This window comes from Canis lupus, chromosome 11 (assembly GCF_003254725.2).
Source record: "Canis lupus dingo isolate Sandy chromosome 11, ASM325472v2, whole genome shotgun sequence".
NCBI lineage: Eukaryota > Metazoa > Chordata > Mammalia > Carnivora > Canidae > Canis > Canis lupus.
The window spans coordinates 56,349,070-56,368,778 of record NC_064253.1 but is presented as its reverse complement, the minus strand read 5'-3'; the positions used below and the strand labels follow the sequence as shown (position 1 = coordinate 56,368,778).

At 38.3% G+C, this 19,709-nt stretch overlaps 1 protein-coding gene across 5 annotated transcripts in view; it reads right to left on the bottom strand.

The window, feature by feature from the left end:
• Positions 1-18,497, bottom strand: part of STX17 (syntaxin 17) — a 71,634-nt gene extending 53,137 nt beyond the window's left edge. For 3 of the 5 annotated variants that reach the window (XR_004803963.1, XR_003130081.2, XM_025433070.2), the window contains exons 1-3: positions 18,432-18,497; positions 10,786-10,971; positions 5,311-5,376 (exon numbers count right to left, since the gene is read on the bottom strand). Coding sequence is in view for 3 of the 5 variants with exons in the window: in XM_025433070.2 (XP_025288855.1) it covers positions 5,311-5,376; positions 10,786-10,908 (189 nt within the window). In the remaining 2 variants the exon portion in view is untranslated. Of the gene's footprint in view, positions 1-5,310; positions 5,377-10,785; positions 10,972-14,607; positions 14,758-18,431 lie in introns of those variants that run through there. The other 2 variants (XM_035697281.2, XM_035697282.2) reach the window with 2 other exon arrangements.
• Between the last annotated feature and the right edge of the window lie 1,212 nt (positions 18,498-19,709).

The window sequence follows — 19,709 nt, the reverse complement described above, 5'->3', positions numbered from 1 at the left end:
TGACAAGGCTGTGTAAGCACTTTGCACACATGATTAACAATCCTTACAATCATCCTGGAATACAGTAGAATAAGACTTTACTTTCTGAGAAAAGATTATATATAAATAGTATCTAAAATATTTTTGCAGAGGGAGCAGTTGCCATTTATGAGATTTTTTTTTAATCAAAGATTTTATTTATTTATTCATGAGAGACACAGAGAGAGAGAGGCAGAGACACAGGCAGAGGGAGAAGCAGGATCCATGCAGGGAGCCCGATTTGGGACTCGATTCCGGGACCCCAGGATCACGACCTGAGCCGAAGGTAGATGCTCAACCATTGAGCCACCCCAGGCGCCCCTGAGATCTTTTTTTAAAAGACAAACTTGAACAATGGGGTACCTGCATGACTCAGCTGGTTAAGCGTCCGACTCGATTTTGGCTCAGATCATGATCTCAGGGTCCTGGGATATAGTCCCACATCTGGGGTTAGTGGTGAGTCTGCTTGAGGATTCTTTCTCTGTCTCCCTCTGTCTGCCCCCCTCTTCACAAATGCACACACACTCACTCTTTAAAGAAATAATTTTTTTTTTTTTAAAAAGGATAAATTTGAACAAGCTTGTTTATAATCGTTTCTTCCAAAAACTAAAAAGCCAGATTGGAAAAAAAAAAAAAAAAAAAACCTACAAACAATCAAAACAAGAAAGAAATCAGGAAAAATGGATGATCTTATAAGAGAAGAAACATATTACTCAAAAAAACCTACAAATAGGGGCACCTAGGTGGCTCAATGGTTGATCATCTTTTGGCTCAGGTCGTGATCCCAGGGTCCTGGAATCCCACACTGGCCTCCCTGTGGGGAGCCTGCTTTTCCCTCTGCCTATGACTCTGCTTCTATCTCTCATGAATAAATAAAATCTTTTTAAAAAACTATAAATAAAAAGTCCAAAGGGATTTAGACCAATTATCCAAAATAACAAGAGAATTTAATCAGTCACAGGTCTATGCATAAATATTAGCTGTATTTCTATATACACCATCAAGTTAGAAAGCATAATTTAAAAAACATTTAGCACCTCTACCAAACACACACACCCCATAAAACTGTAAAGTACTTAACACCAGATAAATAAAATAGATGAATAAAATAACAGTAATCATTACATACAGTCATTTGTTGCTGCATAACAAATTCCTCCACAACTGAAGGGACTAAAACCATTTGATTTTGCTAATGATTGTGTAGTTCATGTACTAAAGACATCCTCACTTGGGGTCTCCCATGTGGTTGAGTCAGGCACCCACTGAGGCTACAGTCATCTGAAAGCTCACCTACACTAGATGTCTGAGATGACTCACTCATGTGGCTAGCACTTGAGGCTGCAAGTTCCTGAGATCTCAGTTGTGGCTGTGGCTATTTTCCACAAAGGGGTCTCAGAATAGTTGGACATTTCACATGATGGCAAAGTTCCCCCAGATCAAGCATGCTCAGAAAACCAGTGGCTATCTGACCTTTCTGACTTGGCCTCAGAAATCAGGCAGTATTATTTCTGCTTCAACCCAGATTCAACAGGAAGGGAATCATGCTCTACCTGTTGGTGGGGAAGTAGTAAGGTCATACTGTAGAATACCAATTAGGATGGAAATACTTTGTAGGTATCTTTAAAAATCTACCACAATCGGTATTAAGAATATTAAAAAAGACAAAAGAATATTCCATATTCATAGGTAGGAAAACTGGACAATGTAAACATGTCGATTTTCTCTAAATACATGTATAAATCCAATACAATTCCCAACAAGACTATATGGACTTTGACAAGCAGATCCAAATTTCATATGGAAGAGTAAAGAGCCAAGTATAGCCAAAACACTTCTGGAAAGGAAGAATAAGATGGAAGCACTGTGCTACCAGATATCAAGCTTTATCATAAGGCTGTCTTAAGATAGCGTGGAACTTGATGGAGAAATAGACAAACTGACTAGTGGAATAGAAAGACCAGAGACAGCCTCAGAGATATGGAATTGTGATATGTAAATAGCATTGTAGAAATCAGTTAATAGTAAGAGACAACTGGTTTTCTGAATGGAATAAAGGAAATTTTATTTGTATCTGCTTCATCTGAAATCTAATCAATTTCAGATGGACTAAAGACTTAACTGTTTAAAACAAAACATTTAAAACATTCAATAAAAAATATAGGAAAATATCTTCTTGATCTTAGGATAGGGAGCATTCCTTGAATATGACATCCAAAGCATGACCATAAAACAAAAGATTGACAAATTAGACTATGTTTAAATTAAAAACTCCTTTCAACAAAGATGCTATAAAGTGAAAAGATAGTTTTTTTCTTCTATATATTTTTTTATTGAAGTTTGATTTGCCAACATATAACACCCAGTGCTCATCCCGTCAAGTGCCCCCTTCAGTGCCCGTCACCCAGTCATCCCATCCCCCTTTCCACCCCCTCTTCCACTCACTACCCCTTGTTCATTTCCCAGAGTTAGGAGACTCATGTTTTGTCACCCTCTCTAATTTTTCCCACTCATTTTCCCTCCTTTCCCCCATAATCCCTTTCACTATTTCTTATACCCCGTATGAGTGAAAGCATATAATGATTATACTTCTCCGACTGACTTACTTCACTCAGCATAATACCCTCCAGTTCCATCCATGTTGAAGCAAATGGTGGGTATCCGTTGTTTCTAATGGCTTAGTAATATTCCATTGTGTGTGTGTGTGTGTGTGTGTGTGTATACATATATACACACATCTTCTTTATCCGTTCATCTGTCGATGGCCATCAAGGCTCCTTCCACAGTTTGGCTATTGTGGACACTTGCTATAAACATTGGGATGCAGATGTCCCAGCTTTTCACTGTATCTGTATCTTTGGTATAAATACCCAGTAGTGAATTGCTGGGTCATAGGGTGGCTCTATTTTTAACTCTTTGAGTAACCCTCCACACAGTTTTCCAGAGTGGCTGTACCAGTTCACATTCCCACCAACAGTGCAAGAGGGTTGGTTCCCCTTTCTCCACATCCTCTCCAACATTAGTTATTTCCCGTCTTGTTAATTTTCACCATTCTCACTGGTGTGAGGTGGTATCTCATTGTGTTTTGATTTGTCTTTCCCTGATAGCAAGCAATGCAGACCATTTTCTCATGTGCTTGTTGGCCATATATATGATGTATGTCTTCTTTTTTTTTTTTTTTTGTATGTCTTCTTTGATGAAATTTCTGTTCATGTTTTTTGCCCATTTCATGATTGAATTGTTTGTTTCTTGGATGTTGAGTTTACTAAGTTCTTTATAGATCTTGGATATTAGCCCTTTATTTTATTTTTTAGAAAGATTTTATTTATTTATTAGAGACAGAGAGAGAGAGAGAGGCAGAGAGAGAAGCAGGCTCCATGCAGGGAGCCTGACGTGGGACTCAATCCCAGTTCTCCAGGATCAGGCCCTGGGCTGAAGGTGGTGCTAAACCGCTAAGCCACTGGGGCTGCCCCTGATATTAGCCCTTTATAAGATAGTTCTTATTACATATCTCTAATAATAAATCTAGAAAACCTATTGTAACTGTTCACGAAACTGTTCAAAACTAAGTTTTACACAAATTAGCAAAGACCTAGCCTACACACATAATTCAGGGAATATATGAATAAAACTAAGTAAACACCTAAAAACAGTTTCAATCTCTTCTACTAGTATACATAAATCTTTTGTGCCAGATGGAGATCAATAATGTAAATATATATATACTTTAATCAGTAAACAAACACTTTGACCATAAGCACTGTCTCAAGAAAGTAAGTGATTTTTACTGACATATTGAACAGTGAAGAAGTAAGAAATCCTAGTTATAATAATCTCATTGACATTTACATGCTTAATAACATTCAATAAACAATCTTGCTGAACAACAGGTACTGTGGGATACACAAATAGCAAAGACACAATCCCTGATCTTCAGGTCTATAATCTAGTTAGCAAGCAGTAAAATACATATATGGAGAGGCAAGTCTAATTTCTACCAGACCTCAAGTCAATCTGTTTTTTTCCATCTCCAATATCTTTGTAATCTCTCCTGAACAATCTCTTGCATTCATTTCACTCTATCCTAATCTATTCACTATACCGCAGCTATAGAAGCCTTTTTGAAATGCAAGAAGACCAGAGATGCATTCTTTGGAGAAACAAACCATAGATTCAGAAACCAGGCACAGGGCTAAAAGAGATTTATGTGAAAGCCTCTACTGAACAGCCTTCACTTAGTCTGCTTTTATAACTGAAAAATAAGTATCCACTCGCCCTAGGAGAATGAGGATTCTTCTTTAGAAAACTAAACCAGAATGAACCTCCTTCAAGGAAAATGCCATCATTTGCTGATTCTTGCAATTAAAGATTAAAAAAAAAAATAGAGCAAAAAGAAAACAGAGGAATCAATTATCAAATAATTTAAACCTCCCACTGAGTGGCTCGGTTGGTTAAAAATCTGATTCTTGATTTCAGCTCAGGTCATGATCTCAGAGTCCTGGGATCGAGCCCCGCATCAGGCTCCATATTCAGCAGTGGTCTGCTTACGGATTCTCTCTTCCCCTCCTGCCCGTCCCCTTGCTAGCACATGTGCAATCTCTCTAAAATAAATAACTACATCTTTACTAACTAAATAAACAAAATTTCCCAGAACTAGTACAGAACTTAAGTTTTTAGATTGAAAGAGTCCAACACAAAGCATATCATCAAATTTGAGAACACCAGGATTAAACAGATTACAAAAGCTCCCAAAGAGAAAAAAAAAAGGATCTCATACAAAATTTGGGATAGCAGACATCAGATTTATTAAGGGCAACACTAAACTAGAGAACTTTCAAATTTGAAAGAATTCCAACTAGAATTCTATACCTACTGTTTTAGCAATCATGTATGAGGGGAGAAAAAAGGTATTTTTCAGATTCATAATAACTTAAATATTTACCTCCCAGGTTCCCTTATTTAGAGATCTACTAAAAGATGTACTCCAACAAAACAATGAAGTGAACCAAAAATAATTAAGGGCACGATATCCAGGAAAACAGGGACCCAACAAAGAAGAGTAGCTAAGGAAGTCCGAGAACAGCAGCTGTGCAAGAAGCCTAGAAAGCAAGTCCAGATTGGGATTGGGAAGAGGGCTCCAGGAAGGAGTCTTCAGGATAAAGAATGGATAGTAGTATATTTGAGCATATGAAAATTATTACTGATAGCATGGAGCAGAGATGTGGAGCATTTAGGAAAAAATTAACTACAAATAAACAGAAAGCCAGTGGCATAACAATGTAATAGTCTTACCTGAACTGTACGCCCTGCATTGATATGTTCTTCATGCAACTTGTCCCATATTCTGCACCTTTGATACTATATCAAAAAGACAAAATTACAGTTTTTTTTAAATTACTAAACTTATTACTTCTAGTTACCACAAAAATCTCCACTCACCTAACCAAACTTAAATATACCAGATAAAAGTTATTGACTTAATAGTGACAATTAACTGTCCAACGACAAGTAGGAAATTTTAAAAAACATTACAGACAAAATTCTGGCAAATGGTAAAGGAAATAAAAATAATTTATTTTACTGAAAAAAGATGGTATACTTTGTCTTGCAAATTCTTTGGAGATGAAAAAAATGAGAATGTAAACAAATATGAAAAATTTAAAAATTCAGTATATCATGAGGTATTCTTACTATATATGAAGAAATTTAAGTTTGTCAATGAGAATGTCAAGTATTAAAAACTAAATCTGACTTTGAGAAAAAGTAACATTGATACTGTAGACTAGAAAGTACAAAAAATGAGAATGAACATCTAATATACATGTTTCAGTTTTTACCAAAGCACTGTTTAGCTTTCAGAGTTTCAACCAAGAAACTTTATAAGCATGATAATGGAAAATTCATTTGACAGGAACTATAGCAAAATGTGGTAACATCACAGCACAACACTTAAACAGAATATAAACATCAACATCAAACATCACATATTATATATTTTAAAAAATCAACCTAGAAATACTGTGAAAGGACAGATACATGAAAATGTGCCATACAGGGGCACCTGGGTGGCTCAGTTGGTTAAGTATCCAACTCTTGATTTCAGCCATGATATCAGGGTCATTGGATCAAGCCCCACATCAGGCTCCACACTGAGAGTGGAGTCTGCTTAAGACTCTCTCCCTCTGCCCTTCCCCCCCAAAATAAATCAAATCTTTTCAAAAAAATTTTTTTTCTTATTTTTAAAATCTCTTTGAAAGAAATTCTGGGGCCCCCTGGGTGGCTCAGTGGTTGAGTATCTGCCTTTGGCTTAGGTCATGATCCTGGGATTGAGTCCCCCATCAGGCTCCCCACAGGGAGCCTGCTTCTCCCTTGTCTATGTCTCTCTCTCTGTCTCTCATGAATAAATAAATAAAATCTGAAAGAAAAAAAAAAGAAAGAAAACTCTGTTCAGGGGCACCTGAGTGGCTCAGTTGGTTCAGCCTCTGCCTTTGGCTCAGGTCATGATCCCGAGGTCCTGGGATTGAGCCCCATGTCAGGCTCTCTGCTCAGCAAGAAGCCTGCTCCTCCTTCTCTGTCTGCCTGTTCCACCACCACCTCCAAATCGTACCCTCTCTCTATATATCTCTCTCAAATAAATAAAAAAACTAACAACAATGTATTGTTGGGCTAATAACATACATGAAAGCAAATTATATGACAATAATACTATAAAGACCTTGAGAGAGAAAATGGAAGTATATTGTATATTTTTATAAGGTTATACAGCTTATGCATAAATGTATGCTACACTTCATGTGTAAGAACCTTATAATCATATATATGTGTGTGTGTGTGTATATATATATACATATATATATATATATACCAATGAGACTGATTAGATTTGATTTTGTATCATATAGTTTTGTGCTTCATACCTAAGCTGAACAGTCCATGCCACTCATTTTCATACTTAATTATATATCACCTATTATTCTCAGAATATTTCATAATTTATTTCCTTAACTGAACTGTATACTTCTTGAGGATTAGAAATCTAACTTTTTATGAGCTTTTCAGTGCTAACAATAAAAGAAACACCAAACATTAACAAACACTTAGGAAAAGCTAACATACATTTATTACTTGTAATTAATGACTTCTCATTATGCCTGGGAAGTTTGAACACAAGCATTTATCTCTGCTCTTTTCTAAAACCCAACTAAAATGGCAATAAAGAACTTTAAAAGGTATACATTCACAAGACTCATGAAAATATAACAGTAGATATCAGCTGACAATAAATTTTAACAAAATTTTAGAAGCTGGAAAGATTACAGACATGTTGCAACTGACTTATATCTGAGAAAGCTGCACCATGAGGTTGCAGAAGGGGTGAGTGGCATGGAAGAGGCAGTGAGTAACAAGCCAACAGGCACACCACCACTCCTGAAAGACTCAAGTAACCAGAACTACCAGCTACTCAGGAGGATGTGTAGGGTGGGGCAGAAGGACTGGTTTAAAGTTTAGGTAAAAAAGAGGTAGTCTACCAAACGCTCTATCTCTGTAGGCCTGAGCAACTACACTGCCCCTACCAACACAGAAGACCACATTCCAGAAGAGTATCTGGTGGTTCCCCATTAAAACAGACCTTTTACTGCTCACCCCTGCAGGTAACAAGACCCCACCTACCTCCTGCTACACACACAAATACCTTCCAATTAGCACTCTTAAATATCAACAGCTAGCCAAGGAATGCCCATAATACTGCAGGCTGACACAAAGAAGAAAAGGAGGGAAAAAGGGGAGTGCGGGGGCAGAGAGAAAGAAATAAATTTGAAAGGGAAGAAAGAATAAAGACAGGGAAAAGAGACAAAGAAGTAGATAAAAACCTTAAAAATAACAATAAAACCACCAGAGAGATGCTATGATACTGCATCCATGAAACAAGAACAGGAGGATTCTCTTTAAGAGAAAAAAAAAAAAAAAAAGAGAGAGAGAGAGAAAAGAACAGAAAGAAAAAAGAACAAAAATATGATCTCCATTATTTTATCTTAGCTGGAATGTGGATGTAATAGCTGAAGTTGGAGCTGCTATTTTACATGCAAGATAGAAACAAGTTGAGGATCAGAGAGCAAGATAAAAAGAGCCTGGGTCTTTAATGACTGCTGAGCTGCCACTGCAGCCCGGGAGTGCCTCTGTAACTATGAGAGATTAAAAATAAAAGCAAAAACAAAAAAAGTCTATCTGATATAATACACTATTTTGGGGTTTTCTGTGACTTGTAGCGATATACTAACACAGTACATGCAACACAGTAGGTTTTCTCCTAACCCTACAATAACAAAGAAAATTATGCTCCAAGCATATGATCTTGTTTCTATTAACTACGCTTAAGCCTACCTTCCGTTAGCCCAGAAAACTGAATGCTAACACTTCAAATTTCAGCACTGCATTCTAATCAAGTCTATCATGTATAATAAAATGTAATGCTGAAGGACCTATGGAATACAGTTCCAGGTGTCCATAGCACACTACTCTCATTGTTTTCAGATGTTGCAGAATCACTCCCCTAAGGCTTACCTTCAATTTCCCTTCAGCATGACTTTCTTCTTTTAAATTCACATTGGATGACTGACGGCTAACATAATAAATATTTTATCTTTCTACACCCTTCCCTCAGGAAGAATATGGCTTTTTTTAAAAGTGAGGCACTGTCAAACACCTGGAGTCCAAACCTAAGTTCTTAACTCTTTTGTCCACAGTGAACACAGCAACTTTTAAATATGCTTACATTGCCACAAACTACTAAAATATGCTATTCAATCTTATATACATAAAAAGTCACTTTCATGGTAAAACTAGAAATCCTAGAGAAAGTATAACAACCAAGAATATGGAATAAAACATAGATCAACATGAGCACATTAGCTTCAGATATCATCTATATTGTAAATTATAATTATTCTGACTTTGTCTAAAAATTTCACATTAAGTAAATATTTCATAAAATGCTCAAAGAAAATGTTATGGCAGTGAAAGATCAACATAACTGGAATGATTTTCTTATGGCACAACTAATCCAATCAATAATAAATCCTTTCCTACTCCACCTGCCTTGTTCCCAGGGTTCTGACTTTTCCACTGATGACTGACCAGGTGGTACATGTGGCTATGATCTGAAGGTATGACTGCAGGCACTTTCATACAGAAGAAGTATAAGAAAAAGGAAATCTAAGACATGCTGAACCTCAAAGGTAATATAAGGCAATAAAGGAAAGAAATGGTCTTAATAGATTATAGTCCACCTATGTCTGGCTTTCAGAATCAATTCAACTGCCAAATTCTAGTCTTCTTTGTAACTGAGCGCTTTGATACGAGCTCAGTCTTTAAAACACACCTTATCAATCTACCACCCAGATATGATCAACCAAGTAAACAACTCAATTTCTGTATCATTATAGTGCTAAAAGAACAAGCCCTCCTCATTAATAATCAAAGCACAGAGCCCTGTAATTTGTTTCTGCTCATGACAAGAATAACCAGTTTAACAGAAAACTCCTCCACCCTAAAAAGTCACAGTACTTATTGTTTACAAATAAATAAAAACTTAAGAGATGACAAAATAGCGATCTTAAATTCTATATTTGCATTAAAATTTTCATCTTAATACTCTTGGCACTTATTTTCTGTACTTTTAAAAAAAGATTTTATTTATTTGAGAGACAGCAAGAGAGCACACAGGCAGCAGGGAGGGATAGAGGGAGAAGCAGACTCCCTGCCAAAGCAGGGAGCCCAATGTGGGGCTCAATCCTAGGACCCTGAGATCATGACCTGAGCCAAATGCAGACGCTTAACCAACTAAGCCACCCAGGTGCCCTATTTTCTATATATTTTTTAAAAGACTTAAATATTAGGAAGACAGATGGTATGTACCGGGGAAAAAGCAGCTGACATTCTTAGTTGTATATCACCTCACTCAAGTGAGGGTGATAAATACTGTTTATACTAAAGGCTTAATGAGCATTTCCACCCCACCCCCACCACAAAAAAATAATGGAAGGCCATACAGCTTAAAATTTATACCTTCTCTCTGAAGGAGCAAATCCCACTGACCTGTCCTACAGCAAATAAAAAATATAATCTGCTGCATCAATGCTCAGTACCCAGTAAACCTGATGTTCCCGTGAATGCCGCACCTGTTCCACCAGATGCTGGGAGTCCAGGTTCTATGCAACCTTTACCATGGTCCAAAAGACTCTTCCCTCTACCTGTTTTCTAAATGGACCCCTAGGTGGTTATTTCCCAATTTTGGGGTTTCCTCAAAGGGAAGAAGTCAATTTGGGAAATTCCCTCATATCGCATGATGATTTATCTTTTTACTCCAAGTGCACTTGAAGAAGACAGGAGTTACTGATGGACACCAAAGTTCAAAAGCCTTGCCATGGGGTGAATGAAATGAAGGCAGGTCCCTTTGCCAAAGTTCACTGCCTTCACATTATGGTGCATTATCAAACAATCTGTATGCTAATTATTAACTGCTTAATATGTCAGTATGTACAATCTAAAAGGTATAGTTTCTATTCTTACATCCCTCCCTAAAAAAAGGAATAATATGAAGTATATTTGTAAAATAAAACCCAGTAGAAAAGAATGAATGTTGCTAAATCAATAGGAGATGGATGTCTTAGCAAAGCCTCTTATTTAATATTCTAAGTTTAACTGAAATACATAAGTATAAATCAGAATTTGTAACTGTTTCTTGTGGTAGAAAATGAAAAAACTCACCTTCTCAATATTTATCTGGTGTTTTCTTAGCCTCTCCAAGTCTGTTGGTATTACTATCTTAATGAATTTCTGGATAGCTGGTTCAAGACGGCGTAATTTCACTTTTTCTTCATCTTCAGACATCCTAAAAAAATGTTGGGTCACTTCTACTGTCAGCAACTGTCTTCTATACTCAGATAGAAAAACCTAAGGGAAATATTTAAGAATGTTTTTAATCAGTTGCTGTTATTTTTAAAAACCAACAATTAGGTAATTTTATTTACAACTTATTCTAAATATATATATTTCAACTTAATTCTGGACTTGAATGACTTAAGAAACATTTTGAAACCTTCTTTCTACAGATGTATACACAATCTAAAATGTTTAAAAAAATAAAAAATAAAATGTTTAGAAAACATGAAAAAGGATAAAATAAAATCAATCACCTCCTCACCTGTAGCTAATTATTCTTTCCATTCTGATGTATGTCTTTCCAGGTTTTTCTCAAAATAAGAATGCATACATTTAAATACCTTTTTAAAATTTTTAAATGATGAGTTTACTGTCCAGGTTTTCATTTCCCAATGTATCTTGGACAATGACTAAACTTTTTTAAAATGACAGCAAATAGCAAAATAAAACATTTCATTCTTAACATTTCTGCTTGTGTAAACTCCATTTCTAACCTCATAATGTAATACTTCATAATTATATACTTCAAATATAACATCATATGCAACTCTTCTCACTGACATCCTTTAAACTGCCTCTTCCCTGTCTTACAAAGTGATTATTTGCATCGTCAACAACCAATACAAATAACCAGTGACAGAGCTGGAATAAGAACTCAGGGTTCCTGGGAGTGCAATCAAATGCGCTTTCGAATTCACCAACAGTTTTCTAGCAGTGTTCCAGAATGTCCAAGGGTATGCCTCTGGGGCCAGGAGAGGTGAAGCAGTCTCCAGGACCCCATGCCTGTTTCAGTTGGAGAAAATTTACTTCTATCTATTTCGTCATAAATTTGAACTTGTTAGATTTTACATCAATAAAGGGCTTCACTGCCTAAGCTTGAAAACCACTATTATGCAACCTTGCTTTCACGCCATCTCGTTAGCCCACAACCTCTCCTATATTTAAACAATTTTTTTGACTATGTCAATCCAATAGGTTATGGTGTCTTAAACCAGGATCCATTCAGAGGTTTGCAAATATACTTTATGGAGTCCCTGAATCTTTATGAGTAATTGTGAATGTATTCTTGAGTTATTTCAGAGGACAGTCCATTGCTTTTATGATATGAAAAACAGAAAAGAGATCATTGCAGAACTATGAGGAACTGTAACTCTAATGTTTCTTTCTTTCAATTGAAAATCTTTAAGTGTTGGTTATACATATCTCATCAACTTAGTAACTTGGTCTTTATGTTTAAGCTTTAAAGCAAAAAGGGGTAATCTCCACACACCAAAAATAAAAAGAGTTCAACAGCTACACTATTGAGTAGGAACTGGATACACATGGAGAAGTTCATTGCCAAGAGTCCACAAGCCCAGCAAAACAGGAAAATTCATAGCTAATGGACTAGAGATAAAAATCTAAAAAGAAAATTAAAATAGGTAAGTTAAAAACATTCAAAGATATAAAGGAAGGAATAGAATCCTTTTAAAAATTAGATAGTACTATGAAATAGTAGCAGGCTAATCTGAAAAATCGAGTACAAATTCGAGAAAAACCTCAAAAATAGGTTAAACAATAAACTGTAACTGAAGGGAGAATTATTGATTGGAAGATATCAGTCAGAACACAGAGGAATAAAGAGATGGAAAACATAAAAGATAAAGTGAGAAGCTCAATAACAAATAGGAGTCCCATAAGGGAAGAATAAAGAAAGTGGTGAAAAGGCATTATTCAAAGTGAACATGCTGAGAATTAAGATGCAAGACCTCAAACTGAAAATGCACATAAGCCTCAAGTAGCATAAATTAAAAAAAAAAAAAAAATTACCGACACATGGAAGCGAAACTGCAGAATGTGAAGGGCAAACAAAAAAAATCTTTTAAAAAAGAAAACCAGAGATAAACTAAAGCAACAAAAGCAGCAAACTTTTCATCACAGATATCAAAAGACAGGAATATCCTCAAAGTGCTGAGGGAGTTGGTATATGCCCCAGTAAATTATTATTCAGAAGTGAACGCAAAATAATTTTTAGACATACAGAGTTTATAACCAAGGCCCCTCATTAAAAGAACTACTAAAAGGCACACTTTAGCAAAATCTAAAGGAGATGAATGCCAAGGAGCTATGAATATAATATAATATACTGTTACTGGGTGGATAAATGAATGAAAGGATTTATTTTGAATATTCTGATTAAGTATAATAAAAATCTTTACATGTAAATTATTATTGTTCTATAATACATTTTTATAGCAGCATAGTGGTATTTTACATAGATGCTCCATAATTTAACTAATCATCTATTGTTGACTGCTTAGGTTGTTCCCAATTTTTCACTATTATAAACTACGCTAAAGTGTAATTTTTATACATAAATCCATATAACCATCTATGATGTTTCTTCAAAATAAATAATTAGAAATTGAATAGGTACACACATTTTTTATGGCTTTCGAGACCAAGTGTCCCAAAAGGTTGTACCTGTTTACATTCCCTGTTTACATTCCTGTTTATATTCACTAGCAACATATCAAAATATCCAAATATCCATATTCCCACCAACACATAGTACTATATTCTCCTTAAACTTTCAAAAATGGTGTCTCATTGTTTTATTTTACATTCCTTAAATTACTGGTGGCATTGATTTATTAGCCATTTGCTTTCTTCTTACGAATTGCCTGCTGGTGCTATATCTATTTTACTACAGGGGATGTCTTTTTCTTATTATATTCAACATATAATAGACTCATAAATTACCGATTGTCTCACAATGTTCCCAGTTTATCACATTGCTTGTATTTTTTTTCTGTCATGCAGATTATATACTATATGAAGATACGTTTTTATCCACCACCATTCCTTTTTTTTTTTTTTTTTAACAATACTGGTTCTCAAAAGGTGCTGATGGAACTAAAATATTTCTTCACATGTCCCTTCTTCACTATTACTAATCCCATCACTCCAACAGTGCAATGCACAGCACCTTACAAGTGTCTTAATTGGCTTCCCTTTAAACTCTTTCCCCTCTCCAATTGTTCCTCACAGATTACCACCAATTAATATTTCTAGAACACCAATTGCAACGTTCTCCTCTGAACAAAAACTTCCAAGAATTCCCTATTATTTGAACAAGAAAATACAATGTTCAATCTAAGTATTATCACCCAATTTCTACTTTGGGCTTTGCTATGATGCTCCCTCTGTTTAGATGCCCTTTTATATCCCATCTGCCTCTAAAATTTATGTATCATTTTATATACAACTCTAATGATTCTCCTTTCTCCTCCACTAATCAGTTTATAGTATATGTAAAAAACCCCGATTATTGGATGTTTGACTTGACACTGTTTCCTTATGCTACAATGACAGATTTTTTCCAGTTCCAGAAGTGATATTTCTAGGTCAGAGTTACGCATGATTCTGCTCTTCAGCTTTCTATCCAAGGAAAACCAACCGCCTCATAAAGACCATCTATCAGGGAAGACATTCCACCCCAGGAACCTCCCAACATACATTTCCAATTCTTGTTCTCCTTTTGGCCGGTATTTTTTTTCTCTTCTCCATCATTTCCATTTTTTATAAATTACAACAAAATGTCTACAGAAACTAAAATGAGAACATATTGTTCAAATAATTGCTTAAGTCATGATGTTACTGGGATACCTGGGTGGCTCAGCGGTTTGGTGCCTGCCTTCAGCCCAGAGCGTGATCCTGGAGACCCAGGATCAAGTCCCACATCGGGCTCCCTGCATGGAGCCTGCTTCTCTGTCTCTCTCTCTCTGTATCTCTCATGAATAAATAAATCACATCTTTAAAAAAAAGTCATGATGTTACTGAAATGGAAAGTTGTCCAGCAGTGGCTCCAATCATAAAATAGCACAAATATGGTTTGTAAGTTGTTAAAGTATAATCCAACATTCAAGACATAGTTTCAAAATAAAATTGAAAAAATAAAAAATAAAATAAAATAAAATTGAACAACAAGTAAATGTATTTCACCATCTCGATTTTTCAAAAAACTGGAACATACTTCTGATAATTAAATGACAAAAATAAAAAAATACATTTACATTAACTTCACAACTGTGTAAAATATGCTTATGAAAAAGACAAAACATAGAAAAATGCCTAATTTTCCAAACTTTTGTAGAGTTGATTTCTTTGCAATATTTTTTTAAGTGTAATGAAATATTTGGGGTGATAGTTGTTTTATATCATGACAGTGGTGGTAGATACACAATTATATGCATTTGTCAAAACTCATGGAATTGCACATTACAAAGAATGAATTTTTGAAAATTAAAAAACAAAAAATGTGGAGGAACACAAAATGGAACACAAACCATAAGAAAGGAAACTATATTATCAATGAATAGCATAACCGCACTAAAAGTAGAGGAAGAAAATAACCTAAGTAACTCTGGAAAACACTATTCTAACTGGATACTACAAGGTTAAAGACCATAAGAACTATATACGATTCTACTATGTTCTAATTAGAAAATTTATTTTTTATAGGAATATGTGTTAGAAATCCTGAAAATCCTTTATGTGTATACCAGGACTGAAGAAATAAGAGAATATTTTATAGAGCATGAAAATCAGATTTCTGTCAAAGAAAGAAGTAACAATTAAGAGGCATGGGTAGACTGAACCCTGTGGTTTAGGTTTACAAATGGAACTCTCAGAATGAATTTTTGTTTTTTTAAAAATATATATACTCAGATGTGAGTACATAGACACACTTAAATACAAAACAAATCTTTGTGTATCCATGAAATATGTGGATATATATGTATATAGCTAAGAAACATATATTTACAAATAAACATAACAAACGATATAAATAAAATATAATACTTAATTTTTCATAATTACATAAGTAATAGAATGATATATTTTATTTATATATAAAGGAAAAATACTTATAAAAATAAAATATATATTTACATATAGTCCTAGCTGTTTTCTGCAAAGAACCACAAACAATAATATTCTAGTAGCAATGAGCACACCAAGTGCCCTGATCTTGGTGTTTAAATACCACTCTCCAAAAAAGGAAATCACGGATCCTTGGAGAAGTGGGTGATCCAGGACTGGGGCAGAGAAAACGCAAGATAAACGTGGAACATCTTATGGTGCTAGAAAGTAAGGAAGTTCTCAAAGAGAGATGGAAGCCTGTCAAAAGGAAGCAACCTGAAAAAACTCCCAAGGGCCAAGGCTGGAACAACCTGAGACATAAATAAATAACAAAAATAACCAAAAAGTAAAATAAATGAGTTCATACTTATATAAAAAAATAACTGACTAAACAAATGGAAAGGGGCAAGTCTTCCTTACAGAACTCCAATTAATAAAAGAAGGAATGGGGACGCCTGGGTGGCTCAGCGGTTGAGTGCCTGCCTTTGGCTCAGGGTGTGATCCCGGGATCTGGGATCGAGTCCCACATCAGGCTCCCTGCCTGGAGCCTGCTTCTCCCTCTGCCTGTGTCTCTGCTTCTCTCTTTCTGTGTCTCTCGTTAATAAATACATAAAATCTTAAATAAAAAAATAAAAGAAGGAATGAGGGGAAACAAAAAATCACCATTAGAACATAATAGTAATCATTGCTGAAGGCAAGATCCACCAATGGATGGTAAAATCAGCAACTGAAAGTTTGAGGAGAACAACATATTTGCATAGTTTAGAAACTCAAGATATCCATTCATTTCAAGGGGAAAGCAGTTAATTTACATTAGAGAATCCTGGCAGACACCTCAACCAAGTGATCAACAGTAATACCAAAAGCAGTGTGTCATAACATGAACCCTTCGTGGGATGGACTGAGAAGGGTACATCCACTTCTGTGGTATCAACAAAAATGCATAACTTTAAAAATGCCTAACTTTAATTGTAAGAAAATACCAGACAAGGGGCAGCCCGGGGGGCTCAGTGGTTTAGCGCCGCCTTCAGCCCAGGGCCTGATCCTGGAGACCCGGAATCAAGTCCCACGTTGGGCTCCCTGCATGGAGCCTGCTTCTCCCTCTGCCTGTCTCTCTCTCTCTCCCTGTATGTCTCATGAATAAGTAAATAAAATCTTAAAAGAAAAAGAAAATACCAGACAAAACATAACTGAGGGACACTCTGCTAAATAATTAACCAGGATTCTTCAAAAGCGTTAAGGTTAGGAAAGACTTAAGACTAAAGAGCCATGCCAATTAAATGCAATGTGGGATGTTATACTGGATCCTGAAATAGGGGGGAAAAAAGGACATTAGTATAAAAAAGTCAGGAAATCCGAGAAAAAGGTAGCAATTTGGTCACTAGAATTGTACCAACGAGGGGCGCCTGGGTGGCTCAGAGTCTGCCTTTGACTCAGGTTGTGGTCCTGGTGTCCTGGGATCAAATCCGGCGGGAGCCTTGCTATTTCCCTCTGCCTATGTCTGTGTGTCTCTCATGAATAAATAAAATCTTAAAACAAAAAAACGTACCAATGATACTTTATAATTTTTTATGACTGTACTTATGGTTATATAAGGTGTTAACATTAAAGGGGGCTGCAGAGACCTTTGTTACTTTTGCCACCTCTCTGTAACTGGAAAATCATTTCAAGAATAAAAAGACTCTCTAGGAAGGTCTGATGTTTCACCGGAAACGGGTCACTTAGACTAACACTGGCGGGGGCCTGCGGGGCAGGTGCTCTACAAACGACCCTGACCCTTTTCGGGGCTTACGACTACTATCATCACCTGGGTACCATGACTACTCCTGTTTCCCGTGAGAAAAAAGTACTGGGGGGGAGGGGGGGGTTACTACATGATTTAGACTATTTACTGTATAAGTTAAAAAGCCCCATTTCTCAGAAAAAGTCCCCAAGTGCCAGCGACCTTCGGCGTCCCCCAGAGCGACGAGCGGCCGCCTCCCAGGGCAGGGATCCACACGGGCCCCAGGCAGGCCTCCCCGAGCTCCTGACCCGGGGACTCTGGAAGGCAAGGTCACGGCCCCTGCTGCTCCCTGGGTCTCCCGCCTGAGCCCTCCCAGGCCGGGCTTATCGAGGGCGCAGCTGCGGGAGCTTCCAGAAGCACCGGCTCCGGCTCCGGGTCCGGGTCCTCCGCCCCTCGCGGGCTCCCGAGCCCCACGGCGCCCCCCCCCCACCCCCGCCGCCCCAACCAGAGAACGGATGCGCGGGCGGCCTGGGACCACGCCCCCGGGCGACCCGGGCGACCCCGACGGCCCCGGGCCCAGCCTGCGCCGCGGGCACGGCAGCTGCAGGGAACTTTCGCACCCCGCGACCCCGGGAGGCCGCCTCCCCACACCGGCTTCGCAAAGAGCTTCCAGAAACGAAACCGGCGCTTCGGGGAGCCGGGAGGAGCCTCCCAAGCGCGGGCACGCGGGACCTGAGGCCGGGCTTCCCCAGGGGGCGCCTCTGCGGCGCGCGGGCTCAGCGCCCGGCCCTCAAAGCCCGTCCGGGCCTGACGCCCCCGAGGCGGCCTCCCGCAAACCCCTTACCTCCCGCCGGGGCGCTCGAGGCCGCTGGCTGTGCACGGCGCAAGCGCGGGCGCGGCGGGGCGGGGCGTCGCCAGGGGGCGGGGCGTCGCGAGGGGCGGGGCGGTCCCGGGCCACGCCCCCTCCCGGCCCGCAGGAGCCCTGCCGGGTGGGGCCGCCGACGCCGTGACGGCTGCCGGCCGCGGGGAGGATTGAAGAAAGTGGGCTTGGCGTCTGTTTGCGGGGTTGCAGCCCTGGAGCCAGGAGGAAAGAGACCTACAATCACCTCTTAGGTCTGCTTGTTGTCTTTTCAGTAGGACGTAATTCACACACGCATAGCTTTCTACATTTTTGCAAAGTTTGCTGTCTGTTTTCCTGTTTACTTTTTTTTATTTTTTAAGATTTTATTTATTTATTCATGAGAGACACAGAGACAAAAGGAGGCAGAGACACAGGCAGAGGGAGAAGCAGGCTCCATGCAGGGAGCCCGACGTGGGACTCGATCCCGGGTCTCCAGGATCAGGCCCTGGGCTGAAGGCGGTGGTAAACCACTGAGCCACCCGGGCTGCCCTGTTTTCCTGTTTAAACAGGAATTTTATGGGCAGGCTGGCCGTGCATTCTGAGCTTTTTACACATGCAGAAACTGAAACTCCGAAAGGTTGTGCCTTCTCTCATTCACCACCGCACCCCCCCCCCCCCCAACCTCGTGAGATGGACAGGACGCAAATCTTAACAACTGGTAACAGGTGCAGAAATTGAAGCTCGGATGAGTTGTGATTTTCCTTCCCATCAAAGCCGGGGGAGACCATGCTACTGTCCTTATCCCAATTTTATAGATCATGACGCTGAGGTTAAACAAAGAGTTTTAAGTGACTCACTCAGTTCAGCTACTTAGTGACAGAGCTGGGAACTCCACTGGGTTTCCTAATTTCCCTCTCAAGCTCTTCCAGTTACCAGCTGCTACCAATGACCAAGCAGATGGTTGGCTTTGAAGCTCTGTCCGGGTCCCATGACCTAACTTCCAGACCCAGCCTTTCTTAAGTGTTTGTGAATGTTCAGATGACCTGTCTAGAATGTGACCCCTGACAATATTATCCTCAGACAGTCATCAGGATGTTCAGGCCACAGCTCAGGAAACTCAGGTCTTAAGGTTTCCCAAGTGAGTGGGAGAAGAGGTGGAGATTATAGACAAAATTAGGGGCCTCTGAGAAAGCCTTGATAGGCAATTTCTAACCTAAAGAAAAACAAAACAAATCTAAGCAACTTGGAGATTCTTTGTGGGTGTAATGAAGGTTGTTCTGT